Source organism: Phocoena phocoena, chromosome 2 (genome assembly GCF_963924675.1).
Source record: "Phocoena phocoena chromosome 2, mPhoPho1.1, whole genome shotgun sequence".
In the NCBI taxonomy this organism is placed as follows: domain Eukaryota; kingdom Metazoa; phylum Chordata; class Mammalia; order Artiodactyla; family Phocoenidae; genus Phocoena; species Phocoena phocoena.
The window spans coordinates 108,409,099-108,436,826 of NC_089220.1; the positions used below are offsets into that span (position 1 = coordinate 108,409,099).

Below are 27,728 nucleotides of genomic sequence, written 5' to 3' on the forward strand. Positions count from 1 at the left end.
CTCCCTTTTATTTTCCACACTTCCTGTTACTTTACAAAACAACACTAGGAACATGTCAATGATAACTCAAAATCACTCGTATCCCTTAGTAGGATATGGTATCCATGGACAACCCAAAAGCAAATGAGAAGCTCTCTATACAAACATTTTTATGCAGATGAAATGGGGTAAATGAAATTATAAGGGCAGCAATGATAATGAAGTAGAAGAGATGGACTAGAATAAAAAGGTTATTCTGGTCCAACAAATACCCAAGGTCATTGGAAAGGAAGCTGGAAACTACTCCGGTCTCCATAATGTAACATTATAGGAGAACTACTTGTCTGTGAGCACCAGGTGCTTTTAAATTTTTATTTATTTATCAGCTTCTCCCTGTCAGACCTGTGTCTTTGCTTGCATAGAAAAAAATCTGTGGACATGGACAACTACTCTAATTCTAAGTATTGTAAAGTCTACTAAAATATTAAAATTGTGCTCTGTAAATTCAGTACCTTGGTAAAAGATATCTCCCCTATCTTGTCTACCAATAAAATCTCATTTCAACATTACAAAAACAGCCATGTAATAAATCCTCCATTTATCAGTTGGGCATTTCTGTCTTTTGGAAAGCACAGTGACATCTGTCTCTACTGGGAGAAAAAAGAAATCCAACACCCATGGCAGGATAAAATTAAAATAATTTTCATATTCTCTTCATATTTTTTCACAAGACATTAAAATGCTCAGAAAACACTGCAGAGGAATGCTTGGGAAACCAAGAAAAACCTTACCAGGCTATTTGTTGCACAAAACTGCTTTTAGTTAAGCTGCATCCTATAGGAACAGATTGTAAGGATTTAAAATACAATCATATGAAGAACAAGAACACATGGTTCTTAAATTAGTCATAAATGAAACTCAAATAATTTTCATACATTGTTTTTCTTACTCCTATTCAGGATTACTCACTCCAGCTTTTTAAAAGTTGGTCAAATATTTTCTGTTTGGATAGGCTAAGATCAAAAGAGGAATGTATCTAATTTCTGTTCAATCTTAGTCATGGATTCTGCTCAATCTTAAGCACTTAATGCACATCTAATATTACTTAATTTTCATAGCTAAACTGCCAGAGGTAAGGGGATCTGTTCACTTAAAAAATTAAGCTTAAGGTCACTCAACTAAGGAAAAACCCCACACGAATGTCTAGTTTAAAAGTATTACTGATATTCAAAAACCATTTACAGATTAAAAGTAAGCACTGACTTGCTGTGCTGAATGCACTTAAACTGTGGTATTAAAATATGAAAAGTAGTAACAGCACTGTGTAATTATTTATTATTTCAGAGAGTTCTGCTTAATAATACTAGGAATACAATTAACCTCTACTCTCACTATATATGAAGGTTATTAAGATATATTTTATGACATCACAAATAAAATAAGATCAATTTTAACTAAAAAAAGATAAATTTTGGATTTTGTTACATTTTGTTATTTTCTCTAATAAAACAGTTCCTTGAATTGTAATAAAGCAAATACAAGTAACTATGTTTTAGTGAGTTTATTTTCAGTTTTGATTTTCTTAGGAATCATCAAAATCTTTAAGTATAACATTAATCCATTATATATAAGTGATATTTTGTTGAATCTAGACTTTGAATGGGTAAATAGCATTTTAGGAAAACAATCTGCCTAGAAATAATAATTACACATTTAATTGGATTGTTTCTTTTTTGAGACTTCTCAGAATTTATATTCTTTAAGCAATCACTCCAGTCACGCCTCGCATTTTGACTCTTATCAACTAAATAACAGGTGACCTATTTTCAGAAAATCCTAGACAATATAATATAGTAATTATCAGTAATAAAATATCCTCCTTAGAACATGATACCCTAAGTACCTTGCAAAATTATGTCATGTATGCCTTACAACATTAATGAGTTTTTTTGTTTGTTTGTTTTTTTGTGGTACGCGGGCCTCTCACTGTTGTGGCCTCTCCCATTGCGGAGCACAGGCTCCGGACGCGCAGGCTCAGCGGCCATGGCTCATGGGCCCAGCCGCTCAGCGGCATGTGGGATCTTCCCGGACTGGGGCACAAACCCATGTCCCCTGCATCGGCAGGCGGACTCTCAACCACTGCGCCACCAGGGAAGCCCTAATGAGTATTTTTTAAACCATGTGATACTATGAGTTCTTAGCTGAAACACAAACTTGTGAAAACAAGACACATAAAATGAGCAAAAAGTAAAACGGAACAATACAACATTTCTCTCTTCTGCACTGTTAACTGGATTTTTCCAACTAATTCAGTATTCCTATATGGATTAATAAATCTATTGGCTAAAGCATGCTATTAGCAAAAATTTGGTCCCTTATGATTCAGTTGACTTGGCACAAGGAACAACTGTTACCCAAATACATGCCACTGTTCACAATCGCAGCTTAGTGAGTACATACAGGTGACCAGTGGAAGCCCAGCACGATAGAGGAAAAACCTTCAAGGTACATGCTGGTCAGAAACATCATTTTTATTTACAAAAACCAAAACAATTATTCCTGTAAAAAGGGATTTAGAGAAATTATTCTTTAAAGCATACTCTTTTATTCATTGTACACCTTTTCTATTTAAAGCACACCTTTCTGTTTATTTATTCTATTAATATTTAACTTTATAAGCACCAAATAAGGCAAACTTAAAAATCTGATTAAAATACTGAAAACCATGTTCTTAGTACAATGCTGCAATGAAGACAAAACTATCAAGGAGCTATAATATTAATTCTCAAAATAAACAGGATTTCAAAGCTTTAAGCAGGCAGAACTCAACTTACAAAAAGGCAGAGTTCTAAAAGTCTGTCTATAGGTACGTCCCTGGTGGTCCAGCGGTTAAGACTTTGTGCTCCCAATGCAGGGGGCCCAGGTTCAATCCCTGTTCAGGGAACTAGATCCCACATGCTGCAACGAAGCTCCTGCACGTGGCAATGGAGATCCCATGTGCCGCAACTAAGACCCGGTGCAGCCAGATAAATAAATAAATAAATAAATTTTAAATTAATTATTTATTTATTTATGGCTGCGTTGGGTCTCTGTTGCTGCACGCGGGCTTTCTCTAGTTGTGTCGAGCGGGGGCTATTCTTCGTTGCAGTGCGCGGGCTTCTCATTGCGGTGGCTTCTCTTGTTGCAGAGCACAGGTTCTAGGTGTGCGGGCTTCAGTAGCTGTGGCTCGTGGGCTCAGTAGTTGTGGTTCCCGGGCCCTAGAGCGCAGGCTCAGTAGTTGTGGCGCACAGGATTAGCTGCTCCGTGGCATGTGGGAACCCGTGTATCCTGTGGCTCGTGGGCTCAGTAGTTGTGGTTCCCAGGCCCTAGAGCGCAGGCTCAGTAGTTGTGGTGCATGGGATTAGTTGCTCCGTGGCATGTGGGAACCTGTGTACCCTGCATTGGCAGGCAGATTCCTAACCACTGCACCACCAGGGAAGTCCAATAAATATTTTAAAAAAATAAAAATTAAAAAAAGTCTGTCTACAAATAGGTTATTCAAAATACAGAAAATGAATTTCCCCTCAAAACAATATCCTGGGCTTCCCTGGTGGCGGAGTGGTTGAGAGTCCGCCTGCTGATGCGAGGGACACGGGTTTGTGCCCCGGTCCAGGAAGATCCCACATGCCGCAGAACGACTGGGCCCATGAGCCATGGCTGCTAAGCCTGCGCGTCCGGAGCCTGTGCTCTGCAACGGGAGAGGCCACAACAGTGAGAGGCCCACGTACTGCAAAAACAAACAAACAAACAAACAAACAATATCCTTTCTGGGGTGACAGAAACGTTCTTTGTTTTGGAGTCATGGTTACATGGAAATCTATATTTGCCGAAACTTATCAAACTACACACTTCAAAGGTGCATTTATTGTTTGTATATTATACTACAATAAATTTGGACTTTAAAAAATGTCCTAAAAGGTGGTTAGAATATCAATCCACCAAAAAGAAATTTAATACATATTTGTAACACAACACTGTAGCCATGCACCATCTGAACTACAGCTAATCACCACATATCAGTGTTTCTGTGGGAAAATGAATTATGAGTTCTAAGCAAATACTGACATATATCCATCTTTTCCCTATTCTAAAGCATTTCAAGGACTAGGGTGGATATTTCTGGGCATCTTAGCTTGTTAACTCTCTATCAGCACCAGAAACAGTATTTCTCCACATCAATCATCCCTCAGGTGTTCCAATTTGAAGGAAAGTGTAAATTCCTCCACAAGGCTCTGAACTTGTTTCTGTTCTTCATATGTGTAAGTCATTCAAAAGTTGAACATTTCTACCTCATGCAGTAATAAAACCAAATTAACTACTAATCTACAAACTGGAATAAAAACCAGAAAAATATAAAAATCGTCATAAATTTTCCTACTTTATAGTTCACACAACACTACACTGAACACTGTGAAATATGCAGTTATAATGATCTTTCCTCACAATACTTTTAAAACGTACATAAGAAAACAACACAGAAAGGCTAAATGACTTGACTAAAGTCACAAGTAGGAACGCTGAGATCAAAGTTCTCCTGATTCCCAATGCAGTGTTTTTCCTTCTACATCTTGCATGATGAAAATCTTTTCTTTTTTTTTTTTTTTGCGGTATGCGGGCCTCTCACTGTTGTGGCCTCTCCCATCGCAGAGCACAGGCTCTGGACGCGCAGGCTCAGCGGCCATGGCTCACGGGCCTAGCCGCTCCGCAGCATGTGGGATCTTCCCGGACCGGGGCATGAACCCGTATCCCCTGCATCGGCAGGCGGACTCTCAACCACTGCGCCACCAGGGAAGCCCGAAAATCATTTTTATAAGACACATTTGGTACTTATTTATTTGATCAATCCCTCCATATGTAACAATCTCCCATCTCCAACACCACTCCTCCTCCATGCATATGACTCCTTCACCCTAATTTGGCTTTGACAACTCCTTCCAGACCAACCCTCTGCCCCACCAGGCTGACATCTCCCTCATCCAGATTAAACTATGATACCCCATTTGCTGGGCCTACCCAGTGGGGACACTGTCCTTGCCTTGCTTAGACTCTGACACTCCGTGCTGTCCTCATGTCTGCATGGACGCATCCTGTTTAGGTTCTGACTCCTGGAAACAGTCTGTCCTCCAGCATGGACACGTTCTTTATCCTGCTCGTCCTCTGATCCCCCATGCTAGGCCACCCCCTGCATGGATAGATGCTCTCCTCACCAGGCATGGGCTCCAAAACCCATGCTAGGCTGCTCGTCCTTCACCCATTCAGGTTTTTTTTTTTTTTTTTTGCCATAATTGCTGTATTTTTTTTTTACATCTTTATTGGAGTATAATTGCTTTACAATGGTGTGTTAGTTTCTGCTTTATAACAAAGTGAATCAATTATACATATACATATGTTCCCACATCTCTTCCCTCTTGCGTCTCCCTCCCACCCTCCCTATCCCACCCCTCTAGGTGGTCACAAAGCACTAAGCTGATCTCCCTGTGCTATGCGGCTGCTTCCCACTAGCTATCTGTTTTACATTTGGTAGTGTATATATGTCCATGCCACTCTCTCGCTTTGTCACAGCTTACCCTTCCCCCTCCCCATATCCTCAAGTCCATTCTCTAGTAGGTCTGTGTCTTTATTCCTGTCTTACCCCTAGGTTCTTCATGACATTTTTTTTTCTTAAATTCCATATATATGTGTTAGCATATGGTATTTGTCTTTCTCTTTCTGACTTACTTCACTCTGTATGACAGACTCTAGGTCCATCCACCTCATTACAAATAGCTCAATTTCGTTTCTTTTTATGGCTGACTAACATTCCATTGTATATATGTGCCATATCTTCTTTATCCATTCATCCGATGATGGACACTTAGGTTGTTTCCTTCTCCGGGCTATTGTAAATAGAGCTGCAATGAACATTTTGGTACATGACTCTCTTTGAATTATGGTTTTCTCAGGGTATATGCCCAGTAGTGGGATTGCTGGGTTATATGGTAGTTCTATTTGTAGTTTTTTAAGGAACCTCCATATTGTTCTCCATTGTGGCTGTACCAATTCACATTCCCACCAGCAGTGCAAGAGTGTTCCCTTTTCTCCACACCCTCTTCAGCATTTATTGTTTCTAGATTTTTTGATGATGGCCATTCTGACTGGTGTGAGATGATATCTCATTGTAGTTTTGATTTGCATTTCTCTAACGATTAATGATGTTGAGCATTCTTTCATGTGTTTGTTGGCAGTCTGTTTATCTTCTTTGGAGAAATGTCTATTTAGGTCTTTTGCCCATTTTTGGATTGGGTTGTTTGTTTTTTTGTTATTGAGCTGCATGAGCTGCTTATAAATTTTGGAGATTAATCCTTTGTCAGTTGCTTCATTTGCAAATATTTTCTCCCATTCTGAAGGTTGTCTTTTGGTCTTGTTTATGGTTTCCTTTGCTGTGCAAAAGCTTTGAAGTTTCATTAGGTCCCATTTGTTTATTCCATTCAGGTTTTGACACCCCTCTTTGAGCCACTGTTTCCCAAGCTCCTCTCTATCCACCATGGATACCCACTTTGCTCTATCCCACTAATGATAGTGGACTACAGGGGCTGGAAAAGTTTCACACATGAATTTAATATAGAATTAATTCACTTAATTTATGCTACAATTGCACTCCCAAATTGTAGAAATATTCAGGTGAAATGTTATGTTCTACACCTACTCTCAAGCATGTGACAATCCACCTTAGACCAAAAGGAGAGGTGAAAATTAAGGATGATCAAGTTAGAGGTCCATAGGCTTGGACAAAACTCCCATAGTTTGTAAGTGGACAGGAAGTGTTACAGACCTGGTTGCTAAAATAAAACTCATAATTTGGTAAAATCCTGCAAAGTACTCTTAAGAGGTTGTGGTCTATAACATCTAGTAGGCCACCGAAACTTTCATAATAAAGGGTCAGTGATGAAATGGAATTAATGTAAATTTTGTTAAAAACTGGTTAATTTATAAATAGAAACTGTAACTCATAACATTTACAATAGTCACACAAAATAAGTTATGGCACTGTAGACATACTATTACTTACTTTATCTACACAATCATCAAAAAACGCCAGGCTTGCATCTTTATCACTGACAAAAGAACATTCCTCAATGAAGCGAATAAACATTTGTGTTTTGGTCATCATGTTATAGAATTTCTGATGTGACCGGTCACGGCTTCTTAAGAAAGCTGTTCAACATAAATTTGTAATGTTAGCATATATAACACCATTTACAGATTCAGAGAATTTTTGAGCTAGAAGGAACTAGATCAACCATGTCATCTATACCCCCCACACCCTACTATTTTGCAGAAAAAGAAACTAAGACCCCTGAAGGGGAAGTAACCTGACAAAGATAGCAACAGGAAAGGAACTTGAAACCAGATCTTTCAAATCCCCCAACCCAGGGGCTCCTCTGCTTGCCCAACACCACCGGGCTGCCCTGAAAGCTAAACACATCAATATCTTAACACATCTGTGACACAACAGAGTGCAGTGGTACATGGTTAGGAAGCTCTGTACTTTTCAAATAGTCTCTTCTGCATATTTTGCTAATGGGATTATATCTAATGTGCCTGAGAAATAAGCAGTCCGATGGAAATGGATTACCAACTGAGTTGATACTCACATACTCCTGAAATAGGTAAGTATATTTTGATAAATATGAGCTACTAACCCCAAAAGCAATCATCACAAGGTTAAGCTCAATAATATGAAAGCTGTAGTACTATGAAGTCACTCACCTTGTAGGGCAAAAAGAGAGGCTGCATCTGTGGCTGTCTCAGATGGGGCTTGTGTTATTGGTCTTAAGTATGATCTATAACCTTTTAAAATAGAGGCCATGAAACACAAAAATGCCTCCTGGATTTCCAAATCTATCATGTGCAACCTCTTTCCAGAATTAAAATCATAATCATTCATTGCTAAGTCCATTAGTCCATCGTCTCTTGGTCTCTGCTGCACTGTGAAGAAATACAGTGTTAATGTTTTCCCCAGAACTGTCAAAATTAATGTTCATAATGGTATCAATTATAAATCCATTGCATATGTAATGCAAGTCATTATGCTGCGTACCTTAAACTTGTACAGTCCTGTATGTCAATTATATCTCAATAAAATTGAGAGAAAAATAATAAATGTGTTGTGTTTTCAAAAGGGCTCAAGCTACTTCAACCCTTTGTTTACATAACTCCTTAATATATAACCCTAGCAAAACTTGAATTTGGTCTGAGGATAAGGATGGTAGTAATGCTCAATGTTAACTTCCTGATTTTCATGGTTATAGCATACTGTAGTGATATAGAATGTACTTATTGGTAGGAAATACACTCCATTTGGAGATGATGGGGACATCTATTCTCAAAAGGTCACAGAAACAAAGTTTGTGATTGCCTCAAAATTTTAAAACTTCTTAAAATATGAGAAAAAATAAATCATCTTAGGGAGGTGCTTTTGGAGTTCTTATTGTTTAAAAAAGTAAAAGTACGTGGGCACTGGAATGGAAGGCCTAGGTTTTAATCCTAGCTTCATCCTTATTAACTGTATGATCTCTGACAAGCTACCTTCCTCAAACTTAGTATCTTCACAGTTGTAAAGACAAAAGAATGTATGTGAAAGTGCTCTGAAGCTGTAAAGTGATATATAATCCTGAATAACAATATCAGTACTGTTTAAACCTGTAATTTTAAGCTGTAAGATTCTGCCTTCAGTACAGCTAGATGGGTTATTTCACTTATTTTAATAATATTTAAATATTGCTACAAAAGCTGCTGGACTTCTCAGCTATTCAAAAGAAGCACATGAATTTTTAGAAAGCAATTAACTAAGTAGCTTAAAAAATTCCATACATAATTTATTTGTTCCATAGTATAAAATTTGTTCTATTTGATGTCATTTTTTCATATCCCAATACTTATGAGCCACTTCCAAATTATCTATTTGTTATAAGGTTTACTTTGAAAACACTGTCTTCTTCCATGTCTCTTTCCAACTATTCTATAGGCATCCTTGAACCCTCGAGGATGTAGGCAACCTCCCATGTTTATATTTCACCTAATACATAAATGAGAACTTCAAATATTGCTGTACCATTACTGACCATTTTTTATACAATAAGTATTAAATTATGAACCCTGAATGGACTGTTGGTATAAAATACCAAGAGGATTAGTTAAATGAAGGCTTAATTCATCTTATTGGTAATTCTGGATCACTATCAAGATACTCTTATTGTAAGCTTTGAACTGAAATTCTCCATATCCTAATCAATTTTCACTTTAATTAATTTCCAAATGCTTTTGGCAAGCTCTATTTTCAAATTACTTGAGGTAAGCACAGCATTAAGATCTACTGAAGGTGAAAAGCACATGACCTTGCTCTCAACCCACAAGAATCATCAGCATTTTCTAATGTAATTTAAACCATCTGTCTTAGATTTTCAAAACTAACTTTCTATTCTATGTATAAAGAAAATATACAAGTAGAAACCAGTATTTTTCCATAGTATTTGAAAATAATCACCTTAATCTCTTTTTGAATTTTATTATGATGTAAAATATAAACTTTGTAAATCTCCCATTCAGCTTCTAAAAAATTTTGCTTTAATGCTTATTTGCCTTTAATACTGTAAAACCACTTTCCTTTAGGTAAACACCATCCTTTTACAAGTAAGGCAAAGTTGTTGGAGTCCTTTCTTCAGATTAACTTACTTCCTTTAAATAAATTATACACTTACATTTTGCCAACTGCTGGTGCAAATTATTCAGTGTGTTCATCAGATTTTTACATGGTTTCTTTGGAAGTACCTTCCAGGCTACATTTTTCTTATCACCAGTTCTGAGATTAAATGACAACAATAATATATTTGTCAGATTAACTTGGGGTGGGGCAAGGGTGGGTATATATCTGTTATTTATAAAAAGGGGAAAAGAGAAAACACATTGAACAAAAATAAAATATACAAAATATTCTACTTAACAGAAGAAAAATACTACAGGGATAAATTGGAGTGTTTAATACTTAAAAATTAATTTATATGAGAGTAGAACCCTGTATTAAATATAGCTCAAAACTTTACACTTATGTTTATACTGAGTCAATTCCACTTGCTTTGGAATCATGCAAATCACTACAAAACTTAATGTGGAGGTCATTACTCTTAATCTCATCTAAGAGTCTTTAGACACCTAAATACTGGGAAAATCCTACTATTAGGGGATTTTTTCTTATATACTCTAAGACAAAGCACTGTAGAAAACTTTCAATGAACTTATCCATAAAGCTTATCAAAATACTTCGGTATATCCAAATAGTTTCCTAAAAATATAAGTAAAATTTAGCTTTGTATCTTTCAGAAAAGAAATAATCTATAATATTAGATTATTTGGGCTTCCCTGGTGGCACAGTGGTTAAGAATCCGCCTGCCAATGCAAGGGACACGGGTTTGAGCCCTGGTCCTGTAAGATCCCACATGCCGCGGAGCAACTAAGCCTATGTGCCACAACTACTGAAGCCCGCATGTCACAACTACTGAAGCCTGCAAGTTACAACTACTGAAGCCCGCGTGCCTAGAACCCGTGCTCCACAACAAGGGAAGCCACTGCAACGAGAAGCCCACGCACTGCGACAAAGCGTGCGACGCACGCTCGCTGCAACTAGAGAAGGCCCATGTGCAGCAACGAAGACCCAACACAGCCAAAAATAATAAATAAGTAAATGTAAAAAATATTAGATTATTTGAATAAAGTATAACACTCCAAAATACTTTTATAACTATAAAAGAGGACATCAGCTTGACAGTGATATCTTTGTTTCTAGATGAACTCCTATAATCTCCTTTATACAACCTTTACAACACAGTTAATCCTTTTTTAAAAAAAATTTATTTTATTTATTTTTATTTTTGGCTGTGTTGGGTCTTTGTTGCTGTGTGTGGGCCTTCTCTAGTTGCGGCGAGTGGGGGCCACTCTTTGTGGCTGTGCGCGGGCCTCTCACCACGATGGCTTCTCTTGTTGTGGAGCACAGGCTCTAGGCACATGGGCTTCAGAAGTTGAGGCACGTGGGCTCAGTAGTTGTGGCTCGCGGGCTCTAGAGTGCAGGCTCAGTAGTCGTGGCACATGGGTTTAGTTGCTCCACGGTATGTAGGATCTTCTCGGACCAGGGCTTGAACCCTTGTCCCGGGCATTGGCAGGCAGATTCTTAACCACTGCGCCACCAGGGAAGCCCATAATCTTTAAACTATATATGGAGTAGGAGAAGAAAAGAGCATGGTGATAAAACATGATAAAGCTTTTGGACTTAACTATAGCTTTGTTGATTCCACTCTCTATTTATTAAATTTTTTCTATTTCAAAAGCAATAAATACTCATTTTAGGAAACTTGAAAAATGCAGAGAAAAAGGAGAAGAAAAGTAAATCACTTATGTTCTAACCACCAAAGACAACATCATAGCACCGGTGTGAAATGGAATTGCTGAACTTTTTTTTTTAATGTTCCCTAAACTTCCCACAGAAAAAAAAGGGCAAATATTACTTTGAAAGAAAAAAGAGTGGATGGGAAAGCTTAAGCTGACAAAGAAGAACTGTCTTGGAATCTACCCTATCTTTCCACAATGATAACAAAATACAGATAGGGCAGGGTCAAACTGCAGAAGTCCTGCTGTGAGATTTTATTTCATCTATAATGTGACCAGGACTATGGAACCCTGTATTAAAGCGAGAACACAATGTAAAAACACTTTTGACATTATTTTCTTGCTAAAACTTTAAAACACAGTACTACTGTGCCTTAGCATTCACTGTGTGTGTGCCTGCCTTGCTAACTAGATTAGCAACTTAAGAGAAAGGAGTGTATCTGGTTTGTCTTTCTATTCCCAGTGCCTAGAAAAAAACCAAAAAAAACAAAAAGGCACTCAAGAGATGTCTGTAGCATAAGTGAATGAACAGTATTTTGGTATCATTTCATCAAATTACTATTATTTACTCACATAATTTCCTCCTCTTGTCCTTGATATCATCACTGTAAAACTTGGCTCGGGAGAAGAGTTTTATCGAGGGACTTCCCTGGTGACGCAGTGGTTAAGAATTCACCTGCCAGTGCAGGGGACAAGGGTTCGAACCCTGGTCCGGGAAGATCCTACATGCCGCGGAGCAACTAAACCCATGTGCCACGACTACTGAGCCTGCGCTCTAGAGCCCATGAGCCACAACTACTGAGCCCAAGCACCTAGAGCCTGTGCTCTGCAACAAGAGAAGCCACCGCAACGAGAAGCCCGTGCACCGCAACAAAGAGTGGCCCCTGCTTGCTGCAACTAGAGAATGCCTGCGCGCAGAAATGAAGACCCAACGCAGCCAAAGATAAATATATTAAAAAAAAAAAAAGGAATTTTATCTAGTACCTGAGTTTGGATTTATGACAGACTTCTGCATTTTTATTCATAGTGAGTTCCATTTATAGGATTACTATTGCATAAGTAGTAAGCCAGTAATTAGTGGCAGAAGTAATAGTTATAGAGTCAGACAATGATAGTTTCAAAATCAGTTCTGGCAGTATTAAGTTATGTGCCTTTTTATAAATTACTTAAAAATCTAAGCTTTGGTTTTCTTATCTGTCTGTCAGACTGGTTAGTAAAAACTACCTCACAAAATACAGAGAATAATATGAGATACCTTAGGCTATGCATACAGCTTTATGCCTAGTACATATCAGATATTAATTTCCCTTTCTTCAGAAATTTCTTGACATTCATAATATATTCCTTATTATATGTATTTATGAGTCAGAGAAGGGAAAAGGAAACCACAAATTTCATACTCAAATTTCTCTTTCAAATTTCAGGTTGAGGCTCCAGAAATTCAGGATGAAGGAAAGTAGAAAGCTATTAATTCACTAGTTTAGTCTTCCCATAGGTTTGGAAAGGCAATAAAACAAAGAAGGAAGACCACTGATGAGTGCAAACAAGTCATGTTTCTTTGATTCTTTAACTCATTAGTGATCAAAACAAAGTTAAAATAATAAGAAAAAAATTCTTTTAACAAATTTAGGAAAAGTATAAAAGTATAAAAAGAGAGAAAATGTATATACTTATTTACCACCCTGAATTTCAATTTTTAAAAACATTATGTCATGTAACATTAACAACTGGCCAAAAAAAAAGATACAAATTTAATGTTTGAAGAATTAAATATTTCTGATAAAGTATGAAATGTTCATGGTAAAGAATCTTTGATGCTATTTATCCCATATATAAAATGGCTTTAATGCACAAAGTACATCCCATATTTTCTTGGTTAGGCTTTTGAAAGCATACATGCCTTATAAAAGAAAATTATTTTTTGCTAAACTTTTCTAATGGTTTAGGCAGTTGAGGTTTTGACATATAACAATACTAGAATTAATGTAAGATTTCAGAATTAAATCAAAAGGCTTTAATATGAAACATGCTTATTTAAAAATGGAGAAAAACCTATCTCACAAATACGTACTTAAATTGTAAAAGGTATACTAGCTTTTGGGCTTTACTAATAGGGTAACTTGCAGTTATTTTAAGTATATCCTGTGGATGCAACGTGGTATTGCATCAATTTCCTCTTCCCTGAAGAGCTTAAGTATGATTAAACTGAAAATAAACAATACAAGAGAAAACACTGAATTATAAAAAGGCTGTAAATATACAGTTCCAGTAGCTTAGCTACAACTTAAATATTATTCCAATAGAGAGAGAGAAAATTATAAAATCCTTACATTTCTTACTTAAATTTCTAAGTAAGCATAAGATTATAATATTTCTCAAATATTGAAAGAGCTGAGGATTAAAACCTTCTCTAATACACTAAACTTATCCCATCAAAGTATAGTAAGAACTGATTCAAAGATGGTAAAAACCCCAAATATAAAAACAACATAGCTCAAAAGAATTCTAGTTATCATTCACAAAATATACATTTACATACATACACTACAAAGTTGTAAATTACTGGAAGTAGAATCATTAAAACGAACTTACTGAGAAATTGTGTTGGTATCTAGGTCAACACAACTGACATCTGGTGGAGGGTCATAGAGATCAAAGTATCTTGAATCAATTCCTACTATGAACGGACATGGTGCACTTAAGACATCTGCTAAAGCCAGTGGACAGAGAGGAACATAGGGGCATGGCCAGTGGAAAGGGAAAATCATCTTGGATAAATAAAAGATAAGAGAATATTTAGCTGTTTGACACTGAAGCATAATTCATCAGCACACACAAAAAACTGTCTTTTAAATATTTATACCAAAAGTAGTATAATGCTTGTTAAATAATTACAACTAGGGTTAATGGCCAGAAAATTGAAATACATTACACTCTGAATTTTAGTTAAGCATTAAAACAGCTTTAAATTATATGAATAATTAGGTTTAAAATGAAACTGATTGCCAATAAGAAATACTCACAGACACTAATGCTTCTGTCACACTAGTAAGCACTGAAGGCCGTAAGGAATGAATAAGAATCTTATGTTCCGTTACTGCAAACACCAGTAGTGTCACAGCATTTTCAGGGCCTAAATTCTGAAGTAGTGTTGAAAACTTGCCACCGCTATAAATCCAAACAAAAATATATAATTAAAGAAAACAGAGCTCAAACACCTCATTATCCAAAATAATTTTTAAAAGTTCATGATTAGGGTAGGATTATAGTTCATATTACATATTTAATTTTAAACATGACTGTTGCTCTTATGTAGGGAAAACACTGCATCAGAAACACACTATGAAAATAATGAAGTTTTATGAGGTTCTGAAATCATTCGATTCTTCTGCGTTGTATTAAATATGGAAAATGAAAAGTCAACTGCTTCATTTTACATAAAAAGATCTGCCATGTAGATAATGTTCAAATAAAGAATTCAATGTATAAGAGGGGTGCTTTGGTTGAAAGCAAATCGTTTAATGCAAGTTTTTTTTTTTTTTAACATGGCTCATCTTCCTCTGTAATTATCAGAAAACGTACGTGACTTACAGGCCCAACTTCCTTAAGATAAATACACATCTCAAAATTTGGATTTACAAATAGCTAGATTATCTTTACTATTGTAATGATAATATTAATTAAGAGCTACTAAGTGATGATACACACATACAAAGCAAATTAATAATCAAAACTTAGACATTGTACATGGTAACAAAATACTGCACTAACAAAGTAAATGATTCTGGGCTTCCCTGGTGGCGCAGTGGTTAAGAATCTGCCTGCCAATGCAGGGGACACGGGTTCAGGCCCTGCTCCGGGAAGATCCCACATGCTGCGGAGCAACTAAGCCCGTGTGCCACAAATACTGAGCCTGCATGCTAGAGCCCCACGAGCCACAACTACTGAGCCTGAGTGCCACAACTACTGAAGCCTGCTCGCCTAGAGCCCGTGCTCTGCAACAAGAGAAGCCACCCAATGAGAAGCCCACGCACCGCAATGAAGAGTAGCCCCCGCCCGCCGCAACTAGAGAAAAGCCCGCGCACAGCAATAAAGACCGAACGCAGTCAAAATTAAAAAAATAAATTTTTAAAAAAATTAAAAGAAAAGTAAATGATTCAGTAAGCTAACCAGTATTTCATCTTTATAATGTTAAATAATTGGGTTCACTAAATTAACTTTTTAAAAGTAAACCAAAACTAATAAAGTCCCTTGGAGAAATAAACACATATGCCCACAAAAAACTTGTGCATGTTCATAGCAGCATTATTTATAGTAGCCCAAAAGTAGAAACAACCCAAATGTCTGTCAACTGATAAATGGATAAATAAAATGTGGTATATCCATACACTGAAATATCTGTTGGAAATAAAAAGGAATGAAGAACTGATGCATGCTATAACGTGGATAAACATTGGAAACATGCTAAGTGAAAGAAGCCAAACACAAAAAGCCACATTTTATATGATTCCATTTATATGAAATGTCCAGGACAGGCAAATCTGAAGCAAAAGAAGCAGATCAGCAGTTGCTTAGGGCTGGGAAGGGGGAGTGTGTGTGTGTGAGTGTGTGTGTGTGTGTGTGTCTGTATATATAGGGATGGGGGCGTGTGTGTGTGTTTGTGTATATAGGGATGGGAGGGGTAAGGGAGGGTAACTGCTAAAGGGTACAGGGTTTTTTTGGAGCTATAAAAATGTTCTAAAATTGATTATAGTGATATTTGCAGAATTCTGTGAATGTAATCATTGAATTGTACAATTTAACTGGGTGAATTGTACGGTATGTGAATTATATATCAATAAAGCCATTACCAAAAAATAAAAAAAGGCTCTTGGGTAATGTAGAATTGTTTTAAAGTAGTCTCAGTCAGTATTTCTAATTTATTCTCAGCTCAAACAAAGGTTAAGAAAACACTGGTCAAAAAAAAAAAAAAAAAGAAAACACTGGTCACTCTGGGCCAAGACCTGGTGATGAAATAATCTGCAATTCTTATAAAATTAATGTCAAAGATGGCAGCTGGTCTCCCTTAGGTATGTGCTACAAAATAACTTAATTATATTGTAACTATTTCCCTGCTAGAAAAATTACACAGCTAATTAAATTTCAAGAAATGATACTTAAGAAAAAACGTATTTCATAATCTCTCTGAACTTTTTATTTTTTTAAGAAGATGCTGGGGGTAGGAGTTTATTAATTAATTTATTTTTGCTGTGTTGGGTCTTCGTTTCTGTGCGAGGGCTTTCTCTAGTTGTGGTGAGCAGGGGCCACTCTTCATCGCGGTGCGCGGGCCTCTCACTATCACGGCCTCTCCTGTTGCAGAGCACAGGCTCCAGACGCACAGGCTCAGTAGTTGTGGCTCATGGGCCTAGCTGCTCTGTGGCATGTGGGATCCTCCCAGGCCAGGGCTCGAACCCGTGTCCCCTGCATTAGCAGGCAGATTCTCAACCACTGTGCCACCAGGGAAGCCCTCTCTGAACTTTTAAGGTGATGAAATACATTATTCTATTCCATGGGCTAGTATTTATAAATAACTTTTTATTTGGGGGTTAAATTTAAAATTAATTGCATTTGAATGTTCTTCAGAGGATATTTAAAGCTAAAAAAAATTGTTTTCATAATCTACAGACATAGTTGCATGTACTTAATCATAATAAATGGATACACAAAATACTAAACACTATTGTAAAAGTTTTTCTGTGCTCTTTAAGACATTTAATCTCACTGTTAAGTAAAAGAAACTTAGGTAAGAAACAATTAAATGAGAAGTATTTCCATCGACACTTGCAATTTTCCCCAGGAAAGAGAGAAAATACTTGAATGTTACTTTAGCTCACACTACATTTAGAGAAACACAAATGAAATTTTACTTGCCTTAGCGGAAGAGGTGAAGAAACAGGCTGACTGAGAATCAGATTATCATGTGGTGATAACTGAAAATAGATTTAAAATAAAGTATTTGAAATATAAAGATGAACTTTAAAACACCACCTTCCAGAAAAAACCATATATATATAGAGACGATGCCCATAAAGTTTCAATATCCCCATTCACCAGTATAGGAACCATCTGTATCACTAAGATCCTGAAAAATATGTCCTGATGACTGACCTCTTCTAACTACTAACTCTTCTTACTCTGAATCCTATCTCTTTTCTTCTGTTTCTCAGCATTGCCCTGATGCCATTTAACAAATCTGTATCGAAAGACTAAATTATTCATTTAATACAGTAAAACCAGAGTTAGCAAACCTATGGCCTCAAGGCAAATCCACAGGCCACCTGCTTTTATAAATAAAGTCTTATTAAAACTAAGCTATGCACATTTGTTTATGTGTTACCTATAGGTGCTTTTGTGCAATGAAAGCAGAGCTGCGTTGTTTCCAGAGAGACAGTATGGCCTTTACTGTAAAGACTGAAACACTGTTTCGGCCTCAACATAAAAAACTTGCCAACTTCTGCTATAAAACATATCTTTTGTGTGTATTCAAACTGAGTGTGCTATATGTATTCTGGCACCAAATAACAAGAAGTAACTTGGGATGATATGTAGATATGCAGACTACTTATAAAACTTATCAAAATGATATTTTTCTAGACATTTAATCTGTATCAATATATTAATGCAATTAATTTAATCTACATTTAAAATTTTATGCAGATTTATACAAATTTGCAAATACCTATTTATAAATGATTTCTAATTTTGAATGATACTCCATTAAGGGCTGTGATAAATACAAGGCACATATAGTGATAATACATGAAATAGTTTCTCAAAATCACTTCAAAAATCCTGATTAAATAGATTCAAAAGACAACCTACATATAAAGAGCATAGACAAAAAAGAAATGTAAACAGAAGACTAAAGATAAAGTCAACAGGGAAAAGAGATGGGGAAAATAATTGATGTTCACTTTAAACTTCCTCCTCTCACAAAGATATGAGCAATTCTTCCTGCAGTATATGAAAGCATACAGCTTTTTCTTTTATCTCTTCTAATACATTTAACTTAGGGAATAAGTGCCAAAGGCACAAATGTTCAAATACCAAGAATAAATTTAGGGAAAGCAGTGCCTTTTTACGTGTTCAAAACATTTACTGCTGTCTACTTCTTTAACTCTGCAATGCTTTATCTAAGAGGAAACATTAGATGTCTGTCTGGGAGGCAGTTAATGAAACCATAAGGGTCCAAACTCCAACGTAAAATAGTATCTGGTTCTCTTTTGATTTCTTTTGATTTTTTTACCCATATAAAATTGTTATTCTTATGGTACATTTTGACAGAGTCAATAATTATTTAACTAAGCTCTTACATCATGAAAATCTTACCTGAACTAAAATCCGTGGTCTCTGAGGAGATGGAAAAGGAACTTTATGCATAAAATGAGAAATATGCCTTAAAAACAAACAAACAAACACCTGATTGATTCCAAAGTGAATACCATATGCTAATAAAGGTCAACATGTCACCACAAGTCCAGGTTGAGTCAAAAGCTCTGTGTACCTATAATTTCAAAATCCCTGCCACTACAAAAGCAAGTGAACAAACAACAACCAAAAATCATTTGTCCCAGGAAAGTTGCTTCTATCTAAACCCACCCACAAACTTTTCATATTAATACTTTCTCACATTCAATAACGTTTGTGCTATTAATGTCTGAAAAGCCACTGTAACTTCTCCCTCTCCCTAAGAAGATAACAAACAACGTATCAGAGATGTGGACATTACCAAACAAGCTAATTCTTGCATATTCTTTTTAGTCAATTGCTCATATTTTTAAAATGAAGCAACCACTGAGTACTACAGAAAAATGAAAGAGTTTAACTGTTTCTAAAACATTAACAATATACTTTCTATTAACAATAGGTTAAAAATTCTATTACTGACTTTATGGGTTTTTTTCCCCAGAAGAGAACAGATAAAAAGCTAGATTGATGGGTTTTGTTTTGAACATCATGGAAAAGAAAAAAGGCAACAATAGTGAACAATCCTTTTTTAAGGAATGAGTTATTTTATTTCTCTATTACTTTTAAACTATTTCGAAATCATCTTGGTTTCAGAACTGAGATAATTTCAACTGGATACAAAACATCAGAAGAGAAAATTATTAATTTTTTACAAACATGTTTTGACTGCCTGCTATATATAAGATACTGCCAGACATGTTGGGAATTATTTTTTAAAAAGCCATATACTTTCTACTATTAAGATACTCACAATCTAAGAACAAAAAGATAAGGGGAATGAGTTCCAGAGGACACATATCTGCTTGCATTATGTGAAGTAGTTAGAATAGCAGAAAACAAAGTGTGATCCATGAATACTTAAAGATCCCCAAGACCCATTCAGGGAGAATCTGCAAGGTCAAAGCTACTTTTTAAAGACACCATTTGCCATTTCCACTGTGTTGATATTTGCACTGATGGTGCAAAAGCATTGTGGATAAAACTGCTGCCCCTTACTATGAATCAAGGGAGTGGCACTGAACTGTAGCTGTTGTATTCAGTTTCACTTAAGAATGTCTCGGATGAAGCAGTAAATACTATTAATTTTATTAAATTTTGACTCTGCAGTGTATACTTATAAATAATCTGTGTGATGAAAGGGGAAGAATGCATAAAGCACTTCTGCTGCATACAGGAGTATGATGTTTGTCTTGAGGAAGAGCACTTGTGTGACTGAGTTGTGAGTGAATTAGCTGTTTTTGTTTTGCTGTTTCCACAGAATGCCATTTTTCCTTGAAAGAACAAAAGACATATTAACGTTATCCAATGTGGGTATTCAGTAGATATTTTCTACATTAAAATGAACAAAGTGAGGCTACTGCTTCAAGAAAAATAACTTACAGTACTTGTTGCCAATAATTAAATTCAAGCTTTCCAATAAAAAGAAATGTAGTACTGTCACATTCTACAATATGGATGAACCTTGGAAACATTACGAAAAGATGAAAGGATCCAGTCAAAGAAGACCACGTAAGTTGCTTAGAGCTGAGTGGATGAGCGGGGAATGGGACAGGACACCTAATGGGTATGGGGTTTCTTTTAGGGGATGAAAATGTTCTAAAATTAGATTTTGGTAATGGTTGTACACCCTGTGAATGCACGTTTTAAAAAAACATTGAATTGTATACTAATTTAAACTGTGTGATATGTGAATTATATTTCAATAAAACTGTTTTTAAAAAGCCAAGGAAGAAATCAAAATGGAATACTAAAACCTTTTTCTCAGTTAACCCCAAAGGAGGAACAAACAAACAAATAAGTAAATAAATTCAAGCTTTCAAGTGAAAATTAGAATCTTGCTACCATAAACTTGACAATTTCTCAATACTCAAAAAGTTTTCTGATGTAGGTGGTTATATTCACAAATCTGATTTTTAAATTTTGATAGCGAGATGTATCTATGTTAATTCAGTGAACCATTTTGTAGCATCATACATTCGTCATTTTCCAAATGACGAATGTATGATGCTACAAAATCACACATGTATAAAAGTTCCACTCAAAGAGATAAACCAATAGATTTTACTGTAACAGAGAAACTTCATCACTAAAGTTTCAGATTCCACATTGACAGTAGCCTATAACAAACTATACTTGTCAAGTTTTGGTGCACTGTCAAAAAAGAAAATCCACAATTTTCTGAAAAGACTATTCAAATGCCCTCCCTTTTCCACATACATATTTGTGTGAGGCCATGTTTTTTTCATTATGTCAACCAAAACAACATATTGCAACAGACTGAAAGCACAAGCATATATGAGAACCTAGCTATGGGACTTCCCTGGCAATACAGGGGGCATGGGTTCCATGCCTGGTTGGGGAACTAAGATCCCGCATGCCGCATGGCCAAAAAAAAATTAAAATAAGATAAAATGAGAACATAGTTATGTTCAATTAAGCCAGACATTAGAGATTTGCAAAAAATGTAAAACAATGTCTCTTCTTCCTAATTTTTTGTTTTAGGAAATGGTTATTTAAAAAAAAGATATTTATGATAACATGTAATGGGTTTATCATTTTTTAAAATAAATTAATAAATATTTTTGAAGTTCTCTGTTTTAATTTCTAATGTAGTAAATATTAATAGATATAACACATTAAAAAACGCTCTTTGGGGGAGAGTCTTCATTTTTAAGAGTATAAAGTGGTCCTGAGACCAAAAAATTTGAGAACTGGTAGATTAGAATACTGAAATGCAGGCAGAAAACTGCAAGGAAAAATTCTAAAGTAATATTTTACATTGAATGTTCTTATAATAATTCTATCACTTTCAACTGTCATTAGAATCACAGAATTCTGCCTAAGAACACAAAAGAGCTTAAGTGATAGATGATATAAAATAAACAATAGTCAAATAGACAGTGGTGATATTTAGATCTCATTTGTGTCAAACCTTACTACATTAAAGATTATTCAGTTTTAGTGATCTTAAAGTAAATCACAAAAATTTTAAAAAGAATAAAAAATAGTTTAGCTAATGTTTCCTTTAAATTCATATCTAAAAATAGTAAGGAATATTTTAAAGGTTCATATAAACCCAAATTACATGTAAAATAAGAATTAACAAAACCTGTTTAAAAAAACCGCTAATTAGGATCTCCAAACTTCACAAGAGTATCAAAAAGATGAAACATTTATTTCATTTTGTTAGAGATAAAATTATCTAAAATAACAAAACTGTAGGTATAATAGAGAACTGAATCAACCAAACTTTTTTTCTCTTGAAAAATCTAGCTTCCAAATAAAATTTACTCAATTACCAGTACAAATACACCACACATAATGGAAAGAGCTGCCAAATTTTGAACCAAAAAGGCTTCTAACTTACTTCTCAATTGGAAGGACATGAGGCCCAGAGATGGAATAACGATATAGAAAAGTCAGAAACTTCCTGAATGCATCAAAAAAAGGCCAGTGAGAGAGAAGACAGATGCATTTACTAGTGTGAATTGTCTTGGAACTATCAGACTTCTCATCTGCTGATGATGCTAAACCCAAAAGAAATCTCTGTTTTTCTGTGAGATTCTCTTCGGAGTATGGTTCATAAAACTGAATAGCAGCACCATAGACCTGGAAAACAAGTAATATATTTGATAAATATGCCTTATATAATTTATTCCAATCACATCATTAGTTAAATATTTAATGGATGAGCTATTAGGAGCCATTATGTGCCTATGAGCCAAGCAAGGTGCCAGGTACCAGAAACCCAGTGGTGAAGAGATAACACTCTTGCTTTCTTGAAGTACTACATTGACAACAACAACAACAAAACTACACAGCACAACTCTCATGTCTCATTATTGGGAAAAAAAAAAGGTGTTGTAATTAAATTGCATTTGTTTTATAAAGAGTAAAAGCAACTGTATCAATATTCTCTATAAGAAAGTTATTGAAAATAATTATTTAATAGAGAGTGGGACAGAATTTTAGATAAGGAAATACAAATTCCAACTTCAGACAATTCACTGAATTTCCCAATATATAAAATGACCTCAATTTCCCAATATATAAAATGAAGATGTTAGACTAGATGATTTCCAAAGTCCATTCCAACAATATAACAGTTTATGATTCTAAATAACACTGCATATTTAATAATGTTTTTAGTATTACTTTAAAGTTTTTATAACACAGAAAACGAAGCAATGAAGGATCATCATTTGATGATGAAAAAAATCTTTCACTATATTCACAAAAAAAGCACTTGGGTATATGGGACAGAATGAAATTCTCTTTTCCTACGTCTCTGGATATAGTTATTTTAACAAAGTGGAAAAGGTGCGCGTAATAGATTCAATTTAACCAGTTTTTTTTCTATTGTTCCTGCATATAAAACTTAAGACTTGAAAATGTACAAGAAATTTGCAGATATCATTTGTTAAACATATAGTACCTTTTCAGCTGAGGCTCCAGTTAACACAAATGTAGAAAATACAGGGAGAGGGTATTTGCTATTTGATGGCCAACATTCAATAGTTGCACCCATTGGTAAACAAAATAGGGGAACAGATTCTGGGAGTGAGAATGACTCATAATCTTCTTGAGGGTATCTACAAATTAGACCTATAAAAACAATAATAAATATTAGCTCATCATGTCTTGAATTTAGGCGCTCATAATTTGAATGATGCTAAAATGCTTTATTATTTAACACTTTTGGAAGACCAAAACATTACAGATATGTTCACCAAGTAACTCTGAATACTTTAGTAGGATTCATATAGATTTTAATCCTCAAACTATTCATATTAACTACGTAATAGTTATCAAGTTTCATCCACAAAGGCTAGTAAGGTAAACAAGAAAAGATTATTCTAAAGCAACATACATAAATATAAACACACTCCTAAAAATTCATTTTGTGGTCACACTGCCTTAAAGCATATGAACATACTATTTTTTTTTGAAATGTTCAAATGCATATATCCACTTCACTAGTTTTCAATAACTTTCCCTTAGGGTTTTTTGGACACATTAAAATAGATATTCTATAGGACTATATATATAACTTCTAGGACAAATACAAGAAAAATACACACAAAAATAGAAGTCACATATTTTCAATGTCTTTAAAATAGTATCAGCTTAACCCCAGCTTCTGAATAATCCCAGATTATATGAAAATAGAGTTTCAAGTGCCATATTATTTCATGTTAAATAGACTAGTCTAGAGAGTAGTCCAGGTATCTTCTACCTAACAAACCCTCGGAGAAGACTCTTGCCCTGGATTTTGTGGGACTAGAAACAGAAAATAGGTTCCCTGACCTTGAACCCTTAAAGTCAAGTGGAAACCATCACCAGACATGATGTTAAATACAAAATGATAAACTAAGAATATGAGTGGTTGGTCTGCTACACTAATATCTGTTTGACTTTGGACAAATCATGTACCTATAGGTCTCTGGTTTTCTCATCTATAAAGTGAGATGAACTAGATATAGAGGTCCAAGGCAGTTCTAAAATTCTCTAATTATATGCTAGCCAGCCAGTTAATCCCATGAGGATTTACAGTTAACTCTCCATTACTTTCTCAAGTCATGAAGTAACGGTATAGCCTTTAAGTAACTATAGAAATAGCAATGAACTATGGACCCCAGAAAATCACAGGTAGAAGAAGTTAGGAGTCTAGGACACTAACTTTAAAAATTTATTTTTTAAAAGGTTGAATCTGCACTCTTGTACATAATTTGATATTTTGAGGTTTCTGGCAATTCAACTATGCATTATAAAATTACAAGTTAGTTTACAATATTTCAGATTATTTTGAAATATAATTACATATGAACTATAGATTTGATTAAATTAATATTAAGGAAACATTAATTTAAAAGGACAATAAATACTTTTCCACATTTTCTACTGATTTAAAAACTTAAAGAGAACGATATCTACTTATTAGTTATTTACTTAAACCTAATATTTTAAAAACCTTGCCTTCTTTTAAAATTAATATTCCATTAAGCATCCAATAAAGTATGGATGAAGACAAAACAATCAAAAGACATGGGTTATAGTCCCAGTCCTGACACTAACACATTGTAAGACAGATTTTGTTTTTTTTCTTTAATCTTATTGGCCCCATAATACATTTATAAAGTATTCCATGAAAAATTATACTTACCAGCTTTGTAAGATATAGTGTTAGTCTTTGCCACCGATTTTTTATAACATAAGTACACTGCTGATCCCCACTGAATTAAAAAAAAAAGGAAATATCATTAAATTGTAAAAGGTAGTAACTTAATAAAATGGAATCTCTTTGATCTCTCCGGTATGTATTTCCTAAGATGTAGTGACAGATTTCTTTCTATTTTCACTTGGTTATTTTGTCAGCATTTTATTGGAGTTATTGCCTAATTTTCTTTCAGAAGTAAAATGTAACATATTTTCCCCTTGCGATAGCAATAACATGAGGATAACGACCCTTTAAAACAAAACTAAACCACAAAAATTTAGATTTTATTCTAAGTCCAAACTCTGGGCAGAAATGATAAAAAGAAATACCTACTCGTGTATGTAGACCTTTCTTTTGATTCCACAACACCTTTCAGATATTGCCAGATTTTTCTCCAGTTCTTTATAACAAAACTCAAGAGTTGTAATTTGCCATATCCATTTCCTTATTTCCTATTCTTTCATGAATCCATTCCAAACCAGGTTTTAATCCCATCATTTTTTTAAAAGAACACTTTCACGACTTTAATGATGCCAAACGTAACAGTTGATTCCTAGTCTTCATCTTTTTCAACCTCTCAGCAGATTTTGATACCACTAACGACTCCCTTCCTGAAACATTTTCCTTTCTTGGCTTTTGAGGCATCACACTCTCCTGGGTCCCTCGCCATCAAATCTCTGGCCAGTCCTCAATCTCCCCTGTAGCATCCCCTCTCTTTTCCTGATCATTAAATGTGATCTTTACTTTCTCTAAATGATCTCATCTATTTAGTACCACGCCTTTAAATAACAGCTACTCTTCAAAGTCTCAAATTCCTAGTCCCAGCTACAAATGAGATGAAGAAGACTATGGGTAAAGCAGATCTGGGGGCAAAGAAAAGGAGTTTTAGACATCTTAAGTTTGAAACATCTATTAGACGTCCAAGCATAGAGTCAAATGGAGGTAAGGTGAGAAGTCTGAAATGGATATGTAACTTAGGAGATGTCACCACTTGACATGAGGTGGTGACAGATACATTCACAGAGCACATTTCCTCACCTCCTTCAGGCCTCAACTCAAATGTCACTTTATTAGACAGCCTTCCTTTCATCCCCTTACATACAATAACAAGTCTCCCTCTACCTTCCCCAGTCCTCCCTACTGCCCCTATCTGTTTTTTTTTTTTTTTTCTTTTTTCCATGCATAGATAGCACTTACCACCACTGGGCATACTGTATATTCTCTAATTTATTATCTGCCTCCCACCACTAGAACATAAGCTCCATGATGGTAAGGGCTTTGTTTTGTCCACTGCTGCATCTAGCACCCAAAACAGTGCCTATTAAGTAGAAATACTTAATAAATACTTGTTAAAGGAATGAATGTGAGGGGATGTGTTTGTGCATACATGATGGAGAGTGCCTGCATGGACCAGTAATGAGGACAGATACTTAGCACTCAGAACAAATATATAAAGAAAATACACTTATTTTAAGAAATACATTTTTTAAATATTAAGAGATTACCATAACAAACACCAATTTACTCACCCCCTAGTTTTAACAAATGTTAACAATGACCTTATTTGCTTCTGATATTTTAATTTATAAAGAAACAAAAAAATTACAGATTTAACTAAAACCTCATCTTCCATCCCTTTCTGTCCTCTAGAGATTGAGGCATCACCTTCCATCCCTTTCTGTCCTCTAACTACTAGCCTGAAGCTAGCGCATTTCATTTACATGCATTTAAAAATTTTCTAAAAAAAAAAAATTTCTACTACGTAAATATACACATCTTTAAGTACGTAAAGATGTTTTGTATGACTTTAATAAATGGTGATGCGCTGAATATACTCCTTTATGGCTTGCTTTCTCACTCATCAAAATGATTTTGAGAATTAGTTACGTTGATACAGATCTACTTGCTTCATCTGAACCGCTGGATAGTATTCCATTAATGAAAGAAACAGTTTCCTACTGAGGGACATTTAGGTTGTTTCCTTTTGGGGGGACTATTATGAACAATGATACAATAAGTTGGCTCATCATCTAGAAATTTTCTACTTTCTTAAACATTTTTAATATGTCCCCAGCAGATTAGTATGTTAAATCCTACTTATTTAGGACATTAAGTTATGCTCATTGCTCTGTTGGGATTTTATTTTTTAATAAACTGGATTTTTAGTTTATCTGGTGGGTAAAAAATTTATAAAGGGTCCTGATGGCAATCTCAACTCCAGTTCTCAATAAGCCAAATTTGTAAAGATAACAAAATAACCTTCAATAACTTTTGTGATTATAAAAAAGGAACTATATATGACCATGTGGATATGGTAGAAACCGAAAGGAATATCCTAAAATAAAAAACAAAGACTTAAAGTAAAAGTTAGAAGGGCTCTTGAAGAAAAGAGCCAAGGATACAAGAAGCTTCTTCGAAATTTCTTCTTATACAAAGGTTCAGCAAAAAAGAAAGTAGGAAGAGCCATTGTTCTTAAAATACTTTAAACATTTAACCCATAAAATATCCGCACTGTGGTTTGCCATGGCAAAAACCTTTCTTCTGGAATTACGTGCATGATTTAATTACT

General features: G+C 35.1%; 1 protein-coding gene across 3 annotated transcripts in view; it reads right to left on the minus strand.

The window, feature by feature from the left end:
- Positions 1–27,728, minus strand: part of DENND4A (DENN domain containing 4A) — a 94,174-nt gene that overhangs the window by 44,036 nt on the left and 22,410 nt on the right. For all 3 annotated transcript variants that reach the window (XM_065872013.1, XM_065872014.1, XM_065872012.1), the window contains exons 3-12: positions 25,106–25,175; positions 23,378–23,547; positions 22,310–22,551; positions 18,805–18,871; positions 17,347–17,405; positions 14,460–14,604; positions 14,029–14,204; positions 9,759–9,859; positions 7,768–7,986; positions 7,067–7,212 (exon numbers count right to left, since the gene is read on the minus strand). In XM_065872013.1, the coding sequence (XP_065728085.1) occupies positions 7,067–7,212; positions 7,768–7,986; positions 9,759–9,859; positions 14,029–14,204; positions 14,460–14,604; positions 17,347–17,405; positions 18,805–18,871; positions 22,310–22,551; positions 23,378–23,547; positions 25,106–25,175 (1,395 nt within the window). The remainder of the gene's footprint in view (positions 1–7,066; positions 7,213–7,767; positions 7,987–9,758; positions 9,860–14,028; positions 14,205–14,459; positions 14,605–17,346; positions 17,406–18,804; positions 18,872–22,309; positions 22,552–23,377; positions 23,548–25,105; positions 25,176–27,728) is intronic.